The 16,003-nt window shown below is 43.3% G+C and overlaps 1 protein-coding gene across 1 annotated transcript in view; it reads right to left on the bottom strand.

Moving 5' to 3' along the window:
* Nucleotides 1-16,003, bottom strand: part of LOC137436117 (adhesion G protein-coupled receptor B3) — a 999,412-nt gene that overhangs the window by 766,673 nt on the left and 216,736 nt on the right. Inside the window, exon 2 of the mRNA XM_078786591.1 lies at nt 12,795-12,947. Coding sequence (XP_078642717.1) covers nt 12,795-12,947 — 153 coding nt within the window. The remainder of the gene's footprint in view (nt 1-12,794; nt 12,948-16,003) is intronic.

Genomic DNA, 16,003 nt, shown 5'->3' with positions numbered 1-16,003 from the left:
GTGGCCCATTCTACTGCCAATGTTTGTCTCTAGAGATTGCCTGTCAGCAATGGGTGTGGCTGAAACAGCCGAATCCACGAATTAGAAGGGGTGTCCGCATACTTTGGGCCATGTAGTGTATATGCATACATGAAAGACCAAGTGATTTGGATGAAAATCGTCGATTTATATGCCATTAACTTTTGACCCATTGACCTCAAACAATAGGCTTTTTGCTCGTGAATACCTCAGCCAGGTGGTGAAGTTTCCTGAAGATCGGAGTAAAAATGTGACCTGTAGGCGATTGATATCCAAGCAGACAAACCAAGAGACAGACCGAGACATAATAACAGAACAGAACAACCAATATAATTGTAAATCTTTGATTTTGCAAGTAACAGACAGATAGGTGTAAAAACGTAACCTTCCACCTGAGGTAATTAAAGGAGAACGGACACGACCAAAACAACTTTGCAGATTTCGAAACATAAACATATCTTAAACACTTCTATCGAGTTCATTTCACAAATATCTTCGCGGTTTTATTAGAATTTGTCAAAATATCGCCGAACAAGCAAAATCAGTTTTGTCAAAACCGCAAACCGGAAATGACGTTTGCGAAGCAACCCAGTTTCTCGTTCTTAAAGCCTTGTTGGCTTCGTGACGATCAGAACATCGCTTTGTTTTCGTTACGATCAGTTGGAATCATGCCCAGTCGTTGTGTGGCTGCTGGTTGTGTGGGATATTTAATTATTTGGCATGGGGACGGTGTACTTTGAATGTATCTGTACTTGTTTCAGGTATTCTTCAAGAAAACAGCTCTGTTCCATCCTCTGTCCAGATCCTGGGGGAATGATGCAATAAATTGTTCCCAAGGTGTTTGTGTTCAGATATAAAAGCTCTATCATTGGAATTAGATCTTTGCTTAACACCCTTCACAGGGGCAGATCCAGAAATTTCAAGACGGAGGAAGAATTTAAAGACTTAAAAATATATATATGTAAATTTAAAATTTTAAAAGAAGTTTTTAAAAATTGATCGTCAGAAACACCATTTCGTGTGTTCTTGGAAGTTTCTGCAGTTCCTTCTGTTGTTCCCTGGTCCAACAGTTCAGTAACTTCGCGATGACTAATGGTCAGATAGAGGAACTTGTGAAACGACTTGCCCAGCTGTTCCTTCTGCTAAACAACAACAACAACAACAACAACAACAACAACAACAACAAGAAGCATTTTGAAGGCCATTTCCCCTGCTTGAGCGGGGGTTAGCCTTGTGGTCCCCATGACAATCTTCTCCATTTTGCCCTATTTTCTGCATCTCCCCTTGTTAACCCCCTTACCCGCATTTCTTCTTCCACCATCTTTAGCCAAGTCTTTCTCGGTCTTCCCCGTCCTCAACTTCCTTCTACAGACTTGGCATTTAACATGGAATTTTTTTTTTCCTTGACTTGGGTTTACTTTCTTAACTCAGTATATCAATCTGGTGAGTTTCTTTTACACTTTGGTGATTTATTTGTTAAAAGAACCATGTCACTGATTGTCTGTCGCAGCGAGAAGTCAACAACAGGATTATATCACAGGTGGCATGGCAAAATGTACGGACAGGTGCATTTGACGATTGGCTTCACAGTCGGGTATACAAGGGTTGTGCGTTCTGTATTAGTGGAAAACAACTGCTGCACATCTCCAAAAGTTATTGCCGCTTCCTCTGGAGATGGTCCGTCAACTCGACAATGCTGTTTGTCTTGGAGTGGTGGCTTTACAAAATTACGGCATGAAAGAGCGTGCTATTGCTCGGCAGTATGGCATCACTCAAGGTCAGGTGTCAAAGATCCTGAAACGAAATGCGCAGAGGGGTGTCCCTACTCCAATACCGAGGCCAGGACGTCCCCGCAGAACCACAAGGAGGGATGATCGCCAGCTGCACCGGTTAGTCCGCAATGGCCGTAGCAAGTCAGCTAATCGGCTTAGGGCTGAGTGGCAGCAACTGACAAATGTGCCTGTATCCAGAAGGCTAGTCAACCAACGACTGGTTCAAGCAGGCTTTCGTGCCAGGTGTCCCTCGAGAAAGCCACGCCTGACCAGACACAGCCAGCGCCGATTGCAGTAGGCCAGAGAGCACCGTCAATGGCAGCCAGGACACTGGAATCATATGATCTTCAGTGACAAGTCTAGATTTCTGGTCTATCGTAAAGATGGCCGCGTCCGAGTGCGCAGACAAGTGCATGAAGCCTACAACAAAGATTGTATAGTGCCAAGAGTCCAAGCTGGAGGTGGTGGCGTGACCGTTTGGGCTGCTTTTCATGCAGGGGGCAAAACTGACCTGGTTGTTCTGAATGAAAACCTGAACCAGTTCAAGCACAGGGCCATTCTGGAAGAAACATTGCTTCCATTTGCTCGTGCAGCCTTTCGAGGAAACTTTGTCTTCCAAGATGACAATGCACGGCCTCATCGTGCTCACATGATCCAACACTTTCTTGCTGACCGTGGTGTACAGCATATGGAGTGGCCTGCCATGTGTCCGGATATGAATCCGATAGAGAACTTGTGGGCAGAATTAACGCGTCAAATCGACCACTTGGACCAGCAGCCGACCTCTGTGCGTGAATTGCAGCAGGCTATTGTTACTGCATGGCAAGCGATTCCTGTCCAAACCTTGGCAAATCTCGTGAACAGCATGCCTCAACGTGTACGTGCTCTCCTGAATGCTCGTGGGGGTTACACGAAGTACTGAACTGTAATTTTACTGTCCGTAATCCCAGTCGTAATTTAACTTTTGTTTTTGTTAAAACGAAATTTGGCTGGTGTGCAAAATAAAGAGATACTTCTGGAAAACGTACAGAAGTTTAACACAGTACTGTCCATGAATTGAGTTCGATATCAGTTTACATCACTTTCAAGGATCAATTTATTTGTTTCGAAATGTCAAATGTGGTTTTTGTTTCTTTTAAAGGTCACTAACAAAATCTAGAATAATTTCAACCTATTCCAATGAACTTTTGGTTCTAAGACATCTTGAAAAGTAAGTTCACCCCCACAAAAAAAATATTCCATATTAAATGCCAAGTCTGTACATTCATTTCCATCACTCTTCTCAACCAGTCACTTTCGATTTCATCCTTCCTCAACACATGACCAAACCATCTCAACCTGTTCCTCTTCACAGCATCCATCACAGGCTCTATTCCCATCATCTTTCGCAATTCATCATTTGTCTTCCTCTCTCTCAACGATACTCTGCACATCCACCGAACCATTCGCATTTCCACCCCTTCCAACCTTCGTTGCTGCTCTACGTTCATTACCCATGTCTCGCAATGTGTCACACAGACTGAGCCACTGCCAGGCCACTGTGTAATATGTGGCCATCAAAATGATGCTGTGGCAGCTGCTGGAAGAGATGTCAGCTGTGACAGCCTGAACCTCTTGATGAGAGTGAAACGACTACCTGCCTTCATCTGCTGACGAGACCGACGACAGTTGCAGCTCCGAGCAACAGACTCCTGAGACAAACAATGTCCTCGACGACACAAAGTATATAGTCTTCTTGAGCATCTTGCTGCGACTTTTCAAGTTGGTGCGCTGCAGCTGGTGTGGAGAGACGGGTCTCAAGGTGGATCATAACACAAACAGAACCATGTTGCTGGTGTATTTTCAATGTGGTGTATGTTCTCTGACAACAGAGTGGAAGAGTCAGCCTTATCTAGGCAAGTCACTCGCTGGCAATATCATTTTGTCAGCTGGCATTCTCATGTCAGGTGCTGTACCAAGCAAGGTACTCAAGGTTCTCCACCATATGAGTAGCAGGAATTTCATCGAGAACTTTCTCGCGACACCAGAACATGATGCTTTTTCCTGCCATAAAACACGTTTGGTTGGAGAACAGAAAGTGGCTCGTGGCATCCCTGCAAGCAGAGCGCAGAGGTTTGATGTTTGGTGGGGATGGACGCTGTGACTCGCCAGGACACTCGGCGAAGTTTGGCTCTTATGCTATCATGGAGCTGGTGGCCAAAGTCATCATCGATGTCGAGCTTGTTCAGGTAACATCAGCAGATATATGTAGACATACACATAGAACTAGTGTGGGTACATAGAATATTGGTTGTGGACAATTTAAGTTGACTTAGATGTTCTCAACACACGATTATGTTTACAGTGCAATGAAGTTCCAAGCTCATGCCACATGGAGAAGGAGGGGCTGAAAAGAGTGATGGCATTTCTGAGCAAAGAAGGCCTGTCCATAGACACAATGGTCATGGACAGGCATGTCCAGGTTAGGAAATGGATGAAAGAAAATGCGCCTGAAGTCAAACACCTCTTTGACGTTTGGCACATTGCAAAAGGTGGTGAACGCTTTTACATTATCTCCCTGCAGCACTTGCACTCATTCACCTGTGGCCTGGCCTCACAATTACCACAACTGCACCTGTCCAGAAACAATAAGTATTTGCATATGAATGTCTGTTCTTACTAAAGCCTGTACATGAACACTACAACTGATACACCTGCAGTGCTGCACTAAGTCAATAAAGTCGTATTTCGTTTGTGTTTCTATCCATTTCTTGCCTCACGGCACCGAACATTAATTAAATATTAGTTATGTGTTCCATTGACCAGAAAAAGAAACTTTTTCCAATTAAAAAAGACATAAAAATGAATACCATTCAGTATTTTGGAGGCGCCCGAGATCAAAATCGATCGCCATTGTGTCTGTGTCCGACGATTTCTCTTCTTCACACTCTGGACGGTATGGTTGGAATCTGTATGGGAGAATCGAGTGTGATTCCCCAAGATTATTAACTTTCTCTTCGTTTTCCGCATCAGATTGGTCAGAAATATCGCTGATATCCAGACTTACGCAACTATCGGAGTCGGTGTCTGCCATTGTTTACTATTGCGCAGTCACATCAGCTTCCTCCGATGACGTCACGATGATGATGATAGTCATCACCAGATGCTGGCCGGCGCGAGAGAAATCGTCTGCTATTGGCATTTTAAAACTCGGATATCTCACGATTCACGCATGCTGGAGCAACAATTTTTGCGCCAAACTTAATCTTTTTTGTTGCTACAATTAATTAATCTTAAGCATTTGATGTCTATACTCATGTCCGTTCTCCTTTAAGTGCTTACTGGTATATAGTTATTCTCAAAAAAGTCCCAAAACGTGGATTCCACTGACACACACAATTAATGATATTTTCCTCCTAACACCCCAATGCCCACACTCCACCCTCCTCCCCGCAATAGTGGCCCTGAGTATGCATTCCCCCAAATTTGATTGAGTTCGACCAAAGCTATAGGAGTTGGTAAACAAACAAACAGACAGGGAAAAGGAAAAAAAATCTCGATAATAACCACATGTAGTAATTTGTACTTTTGCATTCAATCTTCATCTTCCTTGAACTCAGTTAATGTTCAAAAGATCATGGGCCAAGCCAATATTGTCAATATCAGAATTGAACCGGTACTCACATGGTACAGGTAACAATTGAAGGCTCATAGTGAACGATCAAACCACAATGCCACCGAGTCTGGTCAAACAGACTCAAAAAGTCCAAACTATAATTAATAGAAGCAGTGCTGGAGTGAATGCAAAGGTTTGATAACTGCGTTATGCTTGAACTTTAAAAAAACAAAAAAAAACGAAACGTGCAATAACATTTTGGTTTGCATGTTAGTAACAACTGAGTTTGCGACATTTACAGAGATACTTTGTGTTGAAAAATGAGCATTTTAACTCAACACACGGAGTTATCTTTCCAATATAACCTTTAAAAAAAGCATTAACTTTCTCACGTTTCTGCCACATAGTTAAAAAGTTATTTTTCCACTCCAATTTTTTTTTTCTAAAAGTAAAGATCAATCTTTTAATGTGTTTGGAATCATACAATAAAATTGAAAGAAACTCAAACTTTTCACAGTTGTTTCATTTTAGGCAATGATGTGGAACTGAACCAAAAACCAGAACTGCCGGAACTGCTAAATTTTTCGAGGAAATGACCCGGAAACGGAACCGCCAAAATACAAGAGTTACCGGTTCCAGTTGGTCTTTAAATTGATATTACCTGCCATTGTCAAATAACTCCCCCACCAAAAATTCACAATTTCGTTTTAAATTTGGTTTTTTTAAATTTTGACATGTCGTGATGCTGATCACCACTTATTGAATCAAAGCTTCCAAATACTTTCATTCTGACAAGAAAACAAGTTTTTGATCTGCATTGAGCAATTTTAAAAGAAAAACTTGTGGAGACAAACTCAAAGGAGAGCAAACTGCTCTCCCCTCAGGGCTGGTGCTCCTGCTTCACACTGAGCTCGGCTTCACGCGGTTGAAACCAAAGCATTATAAAATCATTGGTATCTCCCGCGATGAAGCATATTCTGAGGGCCTTTCTCTCTCTTTCACCGCAGGCAGGTTGGTGGTCTTTGTCTTTTACAGTCTCCCCTTCGGCCTAGCTCCCCCTGCTCTGACCCCAAATATAAAACTTCAGGAGGCACAAGATCTGCCAGAAACCCTCTTCTTGTGAAACTGTCAAAATCAAGACACATTGCTCACCTTCACTTTCATTCCTCTTTTCTCCCGCCAATGGAACAAACTCCCACACTCTATTCAATCCCACTCCTCCCTCCAGGTCTTTAAAACAGCTGTTCACCACCATCTCCTATCTTCCCACATCCAAAACCTTGATCTTTCCTACCCCCGTTAAAATACACCAAATCCACCTCTTTCAATCTCCAACTTCTTTTCTGAAATTCTTAGTAGTGTTCATTTGCTTTATTCCATGTGCCCCTTCCTCACCCACCCTCTCTCCACACCTTCCCCCCCCCCCCCCCCCACCCCTTCCCTTCCCCTCACCCACCCCAATGGCCCTCTCCTTTCCACAGACCTACCGATGTCCCTGTTCTCTGCTGTTGTTGTGCTTGTATGGATGCTTTCCTCTCTCTCCCCCTCTTGTCTCCCGCCCCCTTTATTAACTCAACTGGACGAGTTCATCACATACTGAACCCTCCGGCGTCAGTCGTCCATTAACTTTTCGACATTAACACTCCAGCGTCCACAAATATCAACCGATTCTGATCAAACTTGACATGCAGCATCCTTACCCAAAGGACCAGGTTGGTATAACATTTCAGCCCGATCCGTTGAAAGATGGCGGACTTAGGCGACCATTTTGTTTTTGGTCATGAAAACGACGGTAACACTCTAGCGTCCACAAATATTAACAGACTTTGATAAAATTTAGAATGTTTAACCCTTACCACACAAGGTAGGTTGCTATTGCATTCCAACCCGATCCGTCACAAAATGGCCGCCATAGGCCGGCATATACAAGTATAAGGATACAAGGACCTTAAAATTATTACACAAGGTTGTTGGCTTTTCATTTAAGTCAAATCTAGTACAGACAACTGACCTACTTTAAAGTTGTCCAGTCAGTTCAGTTGAGTTCTGCTTCCCTGGAAGCCCTAGTTTATTGTATTGTTACGGTTCTCCCAGCGCCCTTCCTACCCCTACCAAGGGGGGATTAGGCCCCTTGGTCTTGCTGGGCTTGGCGGAACCGAGAGACGAGACGCCCCTTCCGGGCGAACGCAAAGTAGGGTTTCGGGACCAAGTCTCGCTCGTACCTAAATACCTGTGCCGCCTCGGAAACGAGCCTCGCACGAGCCACGTGTGATTTGAGTACGCCGAGCGGATTACGTACACGTGGTCCGCACAGTTATCTAGATATTGGGACCCGATTCACGCGGTTCTACTTGTACCACGCGTAGCCAATGAAGAAACCACAGGAACGATCGAATGGAAGGAAGGAAGAACACAGGTTTAATTATTTTCACACGTATGTACAATGATCGGGACGCAGACACAGAGCAGCACTCAAACAGTATTAGTCTTATCCCCTGGACGCGGGCCCATCACACTCACACAAGGAATTGCAGGCAGGTTGATGTTCCGCCCAGACGCGTCGATGTGGTCGTTCAGGAACGGCCCCGTCCGGCTCTCCACGGTCCTCGTGCGTTCTGCGGTGATGGTTAGCAGCGGCGGTGAAAGGATCCTTGCAGCGCGTCTCCCGAACAAAGGCAGCCGATCAGGTAGGAAGGGAATGTGCGTCTCTCGGCGCGGCTGGCGGTTACACAGCGCGTTTTTCACTCGCGTAACTCAAGGCACTGTACGCGGCTCGGCTTACAGCTCGACCGAGTGTCACTTTATCGAACGCGTATCCTGGTTCATATGCGTTTTCCTCCACTTAATGCCAGCTCAGTCCTCCTTGACTCTCAAGCGCCGCTCCCAATACTCCTCAAGCTCAACACACCCAAGCGCCTCTCACCACAACTTGTTACTCATGAAGCTCATCACCCATCTCGTAACGTGTTCACTCGTCAAGCGCCTCTCCCATAACTGGTTCACAACCCAAACGCCTCTCCCATCATAACTGGTGGGGGCTTTCGCGCGGCGGGTTATATCTGCCTTGCCCTGCGCTTTCTCGAGCGTTCCAACCACGCCCTGTGACGCAGTGCTGCAGTTACACGCTGTGAGCCCTGATTGGCGGCTCGCGCTTACCGTCAGCTTCTCCGCCGCTCCGCCCCGACCCTCCTAGCCTGCCTCGTGTTAATTCGCCCAAAATGAACCAAAGTCAGCGCACGAGGCTTCGGGTAGCTGAAAAGTCGGTAGTGGTAGGGCCTTTTCTCCTGACTCTACCCAATGCAGAACTAACATTGGAAAAAGACTAAGCTCACAAATACTAAGAAATAACTATACTACAAATGAGGCTACATGTTGCTTGTGTGACTAACTATGAGGGGGCAATTTAACCTTTATTATACAAACTGTACAAACTCAAAACCGCAACTATGTTTTATGGGTCCGCGCATGTTTTCGTGTCATGTGTTAGCTCTTACATGAGCCTTGACTCTGATAACAAAAAAAAAAAAAAAAAATTATAATAATAAATAGAAATCAAAAGCTCTTACACGAGCCTCGATTTTGTATGCAAAAAATAATAATTTTGGAACCCACTGTGAAAACATGATCATGACCATGAGTACGCAGCCCTCATGTACCGTGAATAAGCAGATGGTCGCGCACCTGACTCATCACCGAAATGTCCTCGACAGCAGCAGTTGATCACAAGGTTCCTCAGAAAAGAGAAGGCCACCATTGAAAATTGATTCTAAATAATTCAGGAAGGGAATGATACAGATGGTGTGTGGTAACTGAGCCCCACTTACATATTTTTCAAGATGAGGGATTCCAGAATCCTACTGGGAAGTTGGCAAGGAATTGGAGCATCCGTTCTCACCAAGAATGTATATAAAATCATCAAATGAATTGCCTTTTTGAGGAGAGAAAACAAGAGCTGAGGTTAGTCCAAAGCAAAAAGCTTATCTTCGTCAAGATGGACTGTGCAGGTCACTTGAGGAAATCGTTCCTCACAATGAATATTCAATATTATGAGAAGAATCTCCTCTGCGTGAAGATAATTGCAGTGAAAGGCCCCGAAGGCAGACATAAGGGTGAGGACATGAAACAGCTCGTCCAGAAAATACTAATGGTCTCTGATTTACAGACGCAAAAAAATTGTGATGTACATTGTGGATGATGTTAGTAGTATGATCAAGACAATTAAACTGTTGAACAACGACAATGAGGAATGACCAGGACCAGGACTTGGAGGCTGAGCAACAAGGAAATGCAGAAGCTTTCATGGAAGTTGAAATTGAGGTTGAAACTTGGGCAGAAGACCCTGGACATATCATTTCTCTCCATTGGCCTAACAAGCCCATCACTTAGTTGTGCATTGAAACGATGTGATGTGCTGCTCAAACTCTTCAATTAGCTATCAGAGATGGATTGGAAGCTAGGCCAACACAGGCCATGATTTTCAAAGCTCAGCACGTTGTTTGCAAGTTTAGAACACTCAACATTCTTCCTCTGGTGAAGAACAGAATAGGTCTAACACCGATCATCGACAATGAGATGAGATGGTCAAGTATATGTCCGATGCTCAATGGGATTTTAGCTTTTCGCAGTGTGTCCGAGGAGTGGGGGCCCTGCAAATCAGGAACTTCATCGTTCTACATTGGTCTGGTGCAACATCGAAAAACCACATGATACCCTAAAGCTTCCCAGAGACATCATTATTCATTTGCAGGCAGAGGGTTGACTTTGGGAGAATTTCTGAAACATGGGAAAAATCTCCATCAAACTCTGCAAAAAAAGAATGATCCCATGTCTGGCAATATTGCAAGCTCCAAGGAAAGAAGGTATCTCTGATGGCAAACAAATTATTTTAGAATTGGGTCTGTGTTGATCCTTTTTATCAAATCCTGCTAAGTGAGGACCAGAAGCTCTAGGGAAAGGAAGGATTGAAGTACCAGTAGGTGCACAAGGAAGAAACCAAAGATCAGAAATTACAAGAAACAGCTGCAAGCTAAGAGAATGTAGATGTACAGTGTGAGGATCATCAATAATTTCACATGCAGCTTGTGGCTCGTGGTTGCATCATTTCTGGGAGCGTGGCTGTGCCCCTGACACAGTGCCCCATGGTTCCACTTAGCTGGTACTCATTTTGCCAACCTCAGAAGGCTCAAACTCAAGACCCTGAGATCTTAAACCAGCCACCTCAGCAGTTAAGCCAGCATGAGGCTTAGTGTGAGGATGTTGTGTTTGAAGCTCTCCTGGATAAGCAAGAACGAAGGAAAATCATCAGTGGCAGTGGCACATTGAAAAACTCAGACGCTGAACTTTCAAACCACCTTCAATCAAGCATGTTTGGCCATGGAAAACTTGGGAAGACTGAAAGTTGACAGAGTCTTTGATGCAATTGCACATTTCCCCATTATTATTCATGGAGCTGCGTACCCCGTACTCACGTATTTGGTGGGCGGTTGTTCTTGGGCTGAAATTCATTCTTTGGGAGAGACGGTCAAACATGAATAATGACTTGTTGGAGTCAATCCTATTCCTACGCCTAAAGACTTTTGTTCTTTATTACACGTTAAGTTCAAGAAGAAAATATCTAAAACAGGATTGTCTGTCAATAACTTATATGTAACACGCTTAAAATAAAAAATGAAAAACAGGGGCAATACCCCTGGCACTCACCAGGTAGAACAAACAGTATACTGCACCGACTAAAGGTATTTTAAAGCAATTTCAATGGTTGCTAGAAGGCAGGGCAGTATGTAGAATCATACTAACATAATCATAAGACTTCAAACAAACAAACAAAAAACCTATTTGCACCCACCTCCCCACCCCACCTAATCCCATATACCTCATAAGACCCCAATTTTTCTCATGCCTTGAACAAACATTGGTACAACACGGTTGATTAAAGTTGTGGTCACGTTTCAGTGAAATTCCGTGTGTAGTTTCTGAGAAGAAAGCAAATACATATTTTGCCATGAACAAACTTTAGTCAACACAACAAATATCATTTGTGCCAAATTTGGTCGCATACACATCAGCTGTTTCGGAGAAGCAGCTTCAAGTGTTTATGGACAGACTGACGGATGACGCGCCATCACATAAGCTCCCCTGAACTTAGTTCCAGGTGAGCTAATAAAAGTGTAAAATTAAAAAAGTAAAAACATATTCTTTATATTTACGTGAGGTTCACTCTTGCTGAGAACCAGTTCCAGAACCCATTCCGGAATCGATGGGGTTGGGCTGGAACTGTTTACCTTTGCCGCCGCATCACTGATTTTTCTAGGCATTCAAATTGAAGTTATACATTCCCTCTGCTTCATACAGACCTTCATGTTGATTGCATTATGATTGTTAGTTGCAGAAATGCAATAAATGAATTGTTGCAAAACCAGAATAACTAGAACGTCACTCGGTAGAGAGCACACCTCCACCAGGCTGAACAGTTTACGTTTTGTATCCCACTGATAAGCCGGATCTGGATTCAGACCTGAACTAAAAACTAATCAGCTAGTTCTTGCCACCGAACAAACTCAGCCACCAAGTTTTGTCAAAACTCGTCCATAAAATCTTGAAATATTGTGATGTGTATATATATATATATATATATATATATATATATATATATATATATATATATATATATATATATATATATATATATATATATATATTGGCCCCATCTCACAATGGTGAATAATCACTTAAAATTTGAAAAAACACTCATATCTGGATTCAGATCTACACCAAAATCTAATTAATTCACCCTTGTCACAAACCCAACCTGCCGACCAAGTTTCTTCCAAAGCCGTTAATAACCTTTTGAGATATTGTGCTATATATCGTTTCGGCCCTATCTCTCAATGTTGAGGAATTACTTTAAAATTTCTAGTATCCGGATCCAGATCTTCAACACAATCGAATCCTTACCGTCCTTATCACATACCCATCCTGTCCACAAACTTCCGTCCGAATCTGTCCACAGCTTTTTGAGACATGTTGTTCACAAATAGACAGAGGTGACAACATAAGCTCCACTACCCACCTTTGGTGGTGGAGGTAAAAACAAGTACAAAAGATACTTATGTGGTCGAAGAAAACAATTTACTACAGCAAAACAAAATGATGAATCATTGCATTGGTTTCACCTTTTGTTATTGCAATGAAAATGTGATTTTATTCATAAACTGTTTTCGGGATGAAGAACAAAGCAGATGCAGAGCGAGACATTTTGTGTTGCGATTTTGCATCAAATGATTGCAATGATATGGATTTTCCAACAAGTTTCTTTCTATCTCAGCTGTTGACAATTGTACATCGCTTGCACACGTCCAGGAAGAACGCCGAGAAATAAAAACGACAACAAAAGGAAATGCACCACTCACCCACACATGAATGTTCAGCACAAGGTCTCCACTGCTCCTGGATGCCTGGACAAGGCACTCCAGCCTGGCAAGGTCCATTACATGCTCGTTGTCGACCTCGAAAACCGCCTCCACACTCGGCAGAGCAATGGCCCCAACGGGACCATTTGTCTGCTGTTGGAAATGTGAGAAATAAAAGTCAGATACATATAAATAACAGAGTGTGCATGAGGGCAGATATGGTGGGGGTGATGAAAGGATTATTCGAATAAGCCAATAAAAAATCTTTTGTAACACAGGAATGTCTGCCCTTATTCCTCGAGCTGGCTCAGATATCAAACAATATGCTTATTTATGTATTTCCTTTCAAAAAGAAAGCTTTGTACACACAATCATAACATTTTAGCTTCTCTAAGGGATGCTGTGACTCGCATGCTGTCTTTTCTGGAGCAAAGTCGAATCACAATGAACTGCTATTATGCTCGGTCTTACCAAGCTAGCGACACACTACGCGAGATCTCCTACAAAGTCATTGCCCATGTGAAACTGATGTAATACTTACCGCATGTGACATATTTATTCTCCATGCCCTAATGCAACAAGAATATGTGCGATTGGGGAAACACATTTAATGCGATAATAAAAAAATAACTCCACACCACTCATCCATGTCACCCTCCCCATGGTTATATCAGAACAAGCTGATTCGTCTCATGGTCAGTTTGTTTAACCCCAATATGGGGCCGTTCGAAAATTACATAACACTTTTTTTTATGTAGGTGAATACACTACATGCCGACAGGCATGTTTAAACCTTATCAGTGCATGCCAACAGGTATGATGGCAGTGTATAATGAGCAGAGGCCTACAAGGCCTGATGCTTTAGGCCTACCAGACAACCAAAATGGTAGCCATATTATTTCATCTAAGTGCTATATGGTGTGTGGAATCAAACATCAGTAAGGAGATGGTGTCTCCTAAAAAAAAACACCCATCCGGTTCAGACTGGTTAGAGTCGTAACAAAGACTTTAAAAATGGTATGTGCTGCTTCCTTGCTTGCAAAGGATAGAGCACGGACAATCCCCATCAGTTAGCATCCATGGGGAGGAAGAAATTACTCTTGAGAAATTGCCCCGTTGAGTAAGGTGAGAAAAGCGGTAGTGACTACACTGACCCCAAGCTCAGTGGCTGGTTTAAGTGTTTGTCTTATCAGGTGTGTGTGTGCGTGTGCGTGTGTGTGAGCAAACAAATGCATTAAAATCAAAACGTGCAAGAGATATTTCTAACTGTGTGAAAAAAGCATTTCCATCCGTGCTGTCACTGGGTGGGTGCATAGATGTTCAGTATAATGTGTTTAAAACAATTAAGCGTAAAAGTAAGAGATTAAGTACCCTTTAATTATTTCATTAAAATAAACAATGAGATTACAGAGAGAATGATGTAAATAAATGGCTACCCCAGCCCGAGGGCACTTTGGCTACTGAAGAACCACCTTCCTTTAATTATTCTTTCCCATTCACTCATACAGGAGGAACTCCATCTGGTTTCTTGTAAGAGTAAGATATCAATGTGGTTCTTAAAAACAAGCTCCTTTACTTCCGTTTTAAGGAAATACGAGCGTCCTCCATTTATGTTTGAAGTGGCTAAAGAAAAAGCCATAGCGTGGAATTTGGGGAAAGGTATCGGTAAGTTTGGTCAGGTTATGGCTGCAGCTGCTTTCAGAATCCATTTCCTGAGACAAAACCTTTGTGGTTCAGTCATACCAAACTGCTCAGACTGAAGGAGTCGTCACGTTGCTTCAGAGATAAAACTGTGCAGATCAGGAAAGGAATCTTGAATTTTAACATTTCTCTTACGGAAAGTGTGATGTAGAAACTTTAGGATCTCTTGGGGGGGGGGGGGGAGAGGGGCACAGTCGGACCACCCTCCGGTTCCTGGGATAAGCCTGGATCATTCCAGACCTCTGTGCTACCGCCAGAGGCAAGCGACCAGGCCCCATCAGAATCAGTCGGATTGTTGATCTATATTAATACCTGCTACACCGGTGGAGCAGGAATTTCCATTTCCGCCGGGAGGGGAAAAGCTATTTCCGAAGCAGATAATGGAGATCCATGACGTGACTGTCCCAAAACGATTTAAAGCACAGGAAATCTCCTCGCTTTCAAAGAAAGGTGGAATATTCTAAATGATCATTTTAACGGCAGGTGTTTCCAAAGGACTCACAGTACTCACTCACGCCTGCGGATTTCATGGAAACGATCGTTACCGGTAGCGTGTCGGTAACGTGATAGCAAAAACACGGAACCGAAAGTACGTTTCCCATCGCAAAAAGGCAGTGTAAGGCAAAAAGATGCAGTATTTACCTTCACGAGTGATTTTCAGCTAACTGTGGGTATCATAAACCTAATAATAAGGGAGAATCAACTAGTATGTACAGTAGTAGAAAGTACAGTGCTATGCTAGACGTGGAGGGGTTCTCAAATTATCCAGACCAAACAGAGGGGGGGGGGGGGGTGGGGGGTCGATTCATTGTTGGTTTACATAATAGTTGAAGCATTAACGGTGTCCGTTGTCATCTTGCGTTACAACTCATGACAGAAAATATTGTGAAAGTCAGTTCTAAAAAAAATGGAGAATCATCATATAACTTAAAATAAAATAAAATATATATAAAAATAAATAAATAAATAAAAAATTTCATAAGGGTATTGTTACGGATTCATCACTTCCGTTGGGGTGGTTTTCATCCACTTGAAACATTTCTGGTTCCATGTATTATTATTAATTGTTGTTTGAGGGAAATAGCAGTTATTAATGTCAAAAGGGGGAAAAGGTTAATGTTTTAAATGAAACAGGAACCGGACGGCGACAAAAAAGAAGAGGAGAGAAAGAGGGCGGAGCGAGGGAGTCGGACAAGAAGGAGCCGAGCTATTTGCGGTCTGGAGCGAACCTTGGCGAACAAGTCACGAGTGAACTTTCGGGTTTCCCAGGGAAGGGATTCCTGCGAGAGTGGTTAGCGCTGCGACAGATTAACCTGCAGGTTTTGCAATCGATTCAGGAGAGAATCATCGTCGTGCCAGTGCACCACGAGACCGGGCCGTCAGCCATTTTGACTAGCGCAGGACTTGCGCTTCGCTCACGGTTTCGTCTCGTTTCGACCATTTTCCCCACCTTCAGACGTCGATCTAGGGTGTGTGTATGTGACGTGGCTTTTGAGTGGAAAGTCTGC

The sequence above is a fragment of the Myxine glutinosa genome, chromosome 11, assembly GCF_964187855.1.
Source record: "Myxine glutinosa chromosome 11, kmMyxGlut1.1, whole genome shotgun sequence".
In the NCBI taxonomy this organism is placed as follows: Eukaryota; Metazoa; Chordata; class Myxini; order Myxiniformes; family Myxinidae; genus Myxine; species Myxine glutinosa.
This window is presented reverse-complemented; position numbering and strand designations above follow the sequence as displayed.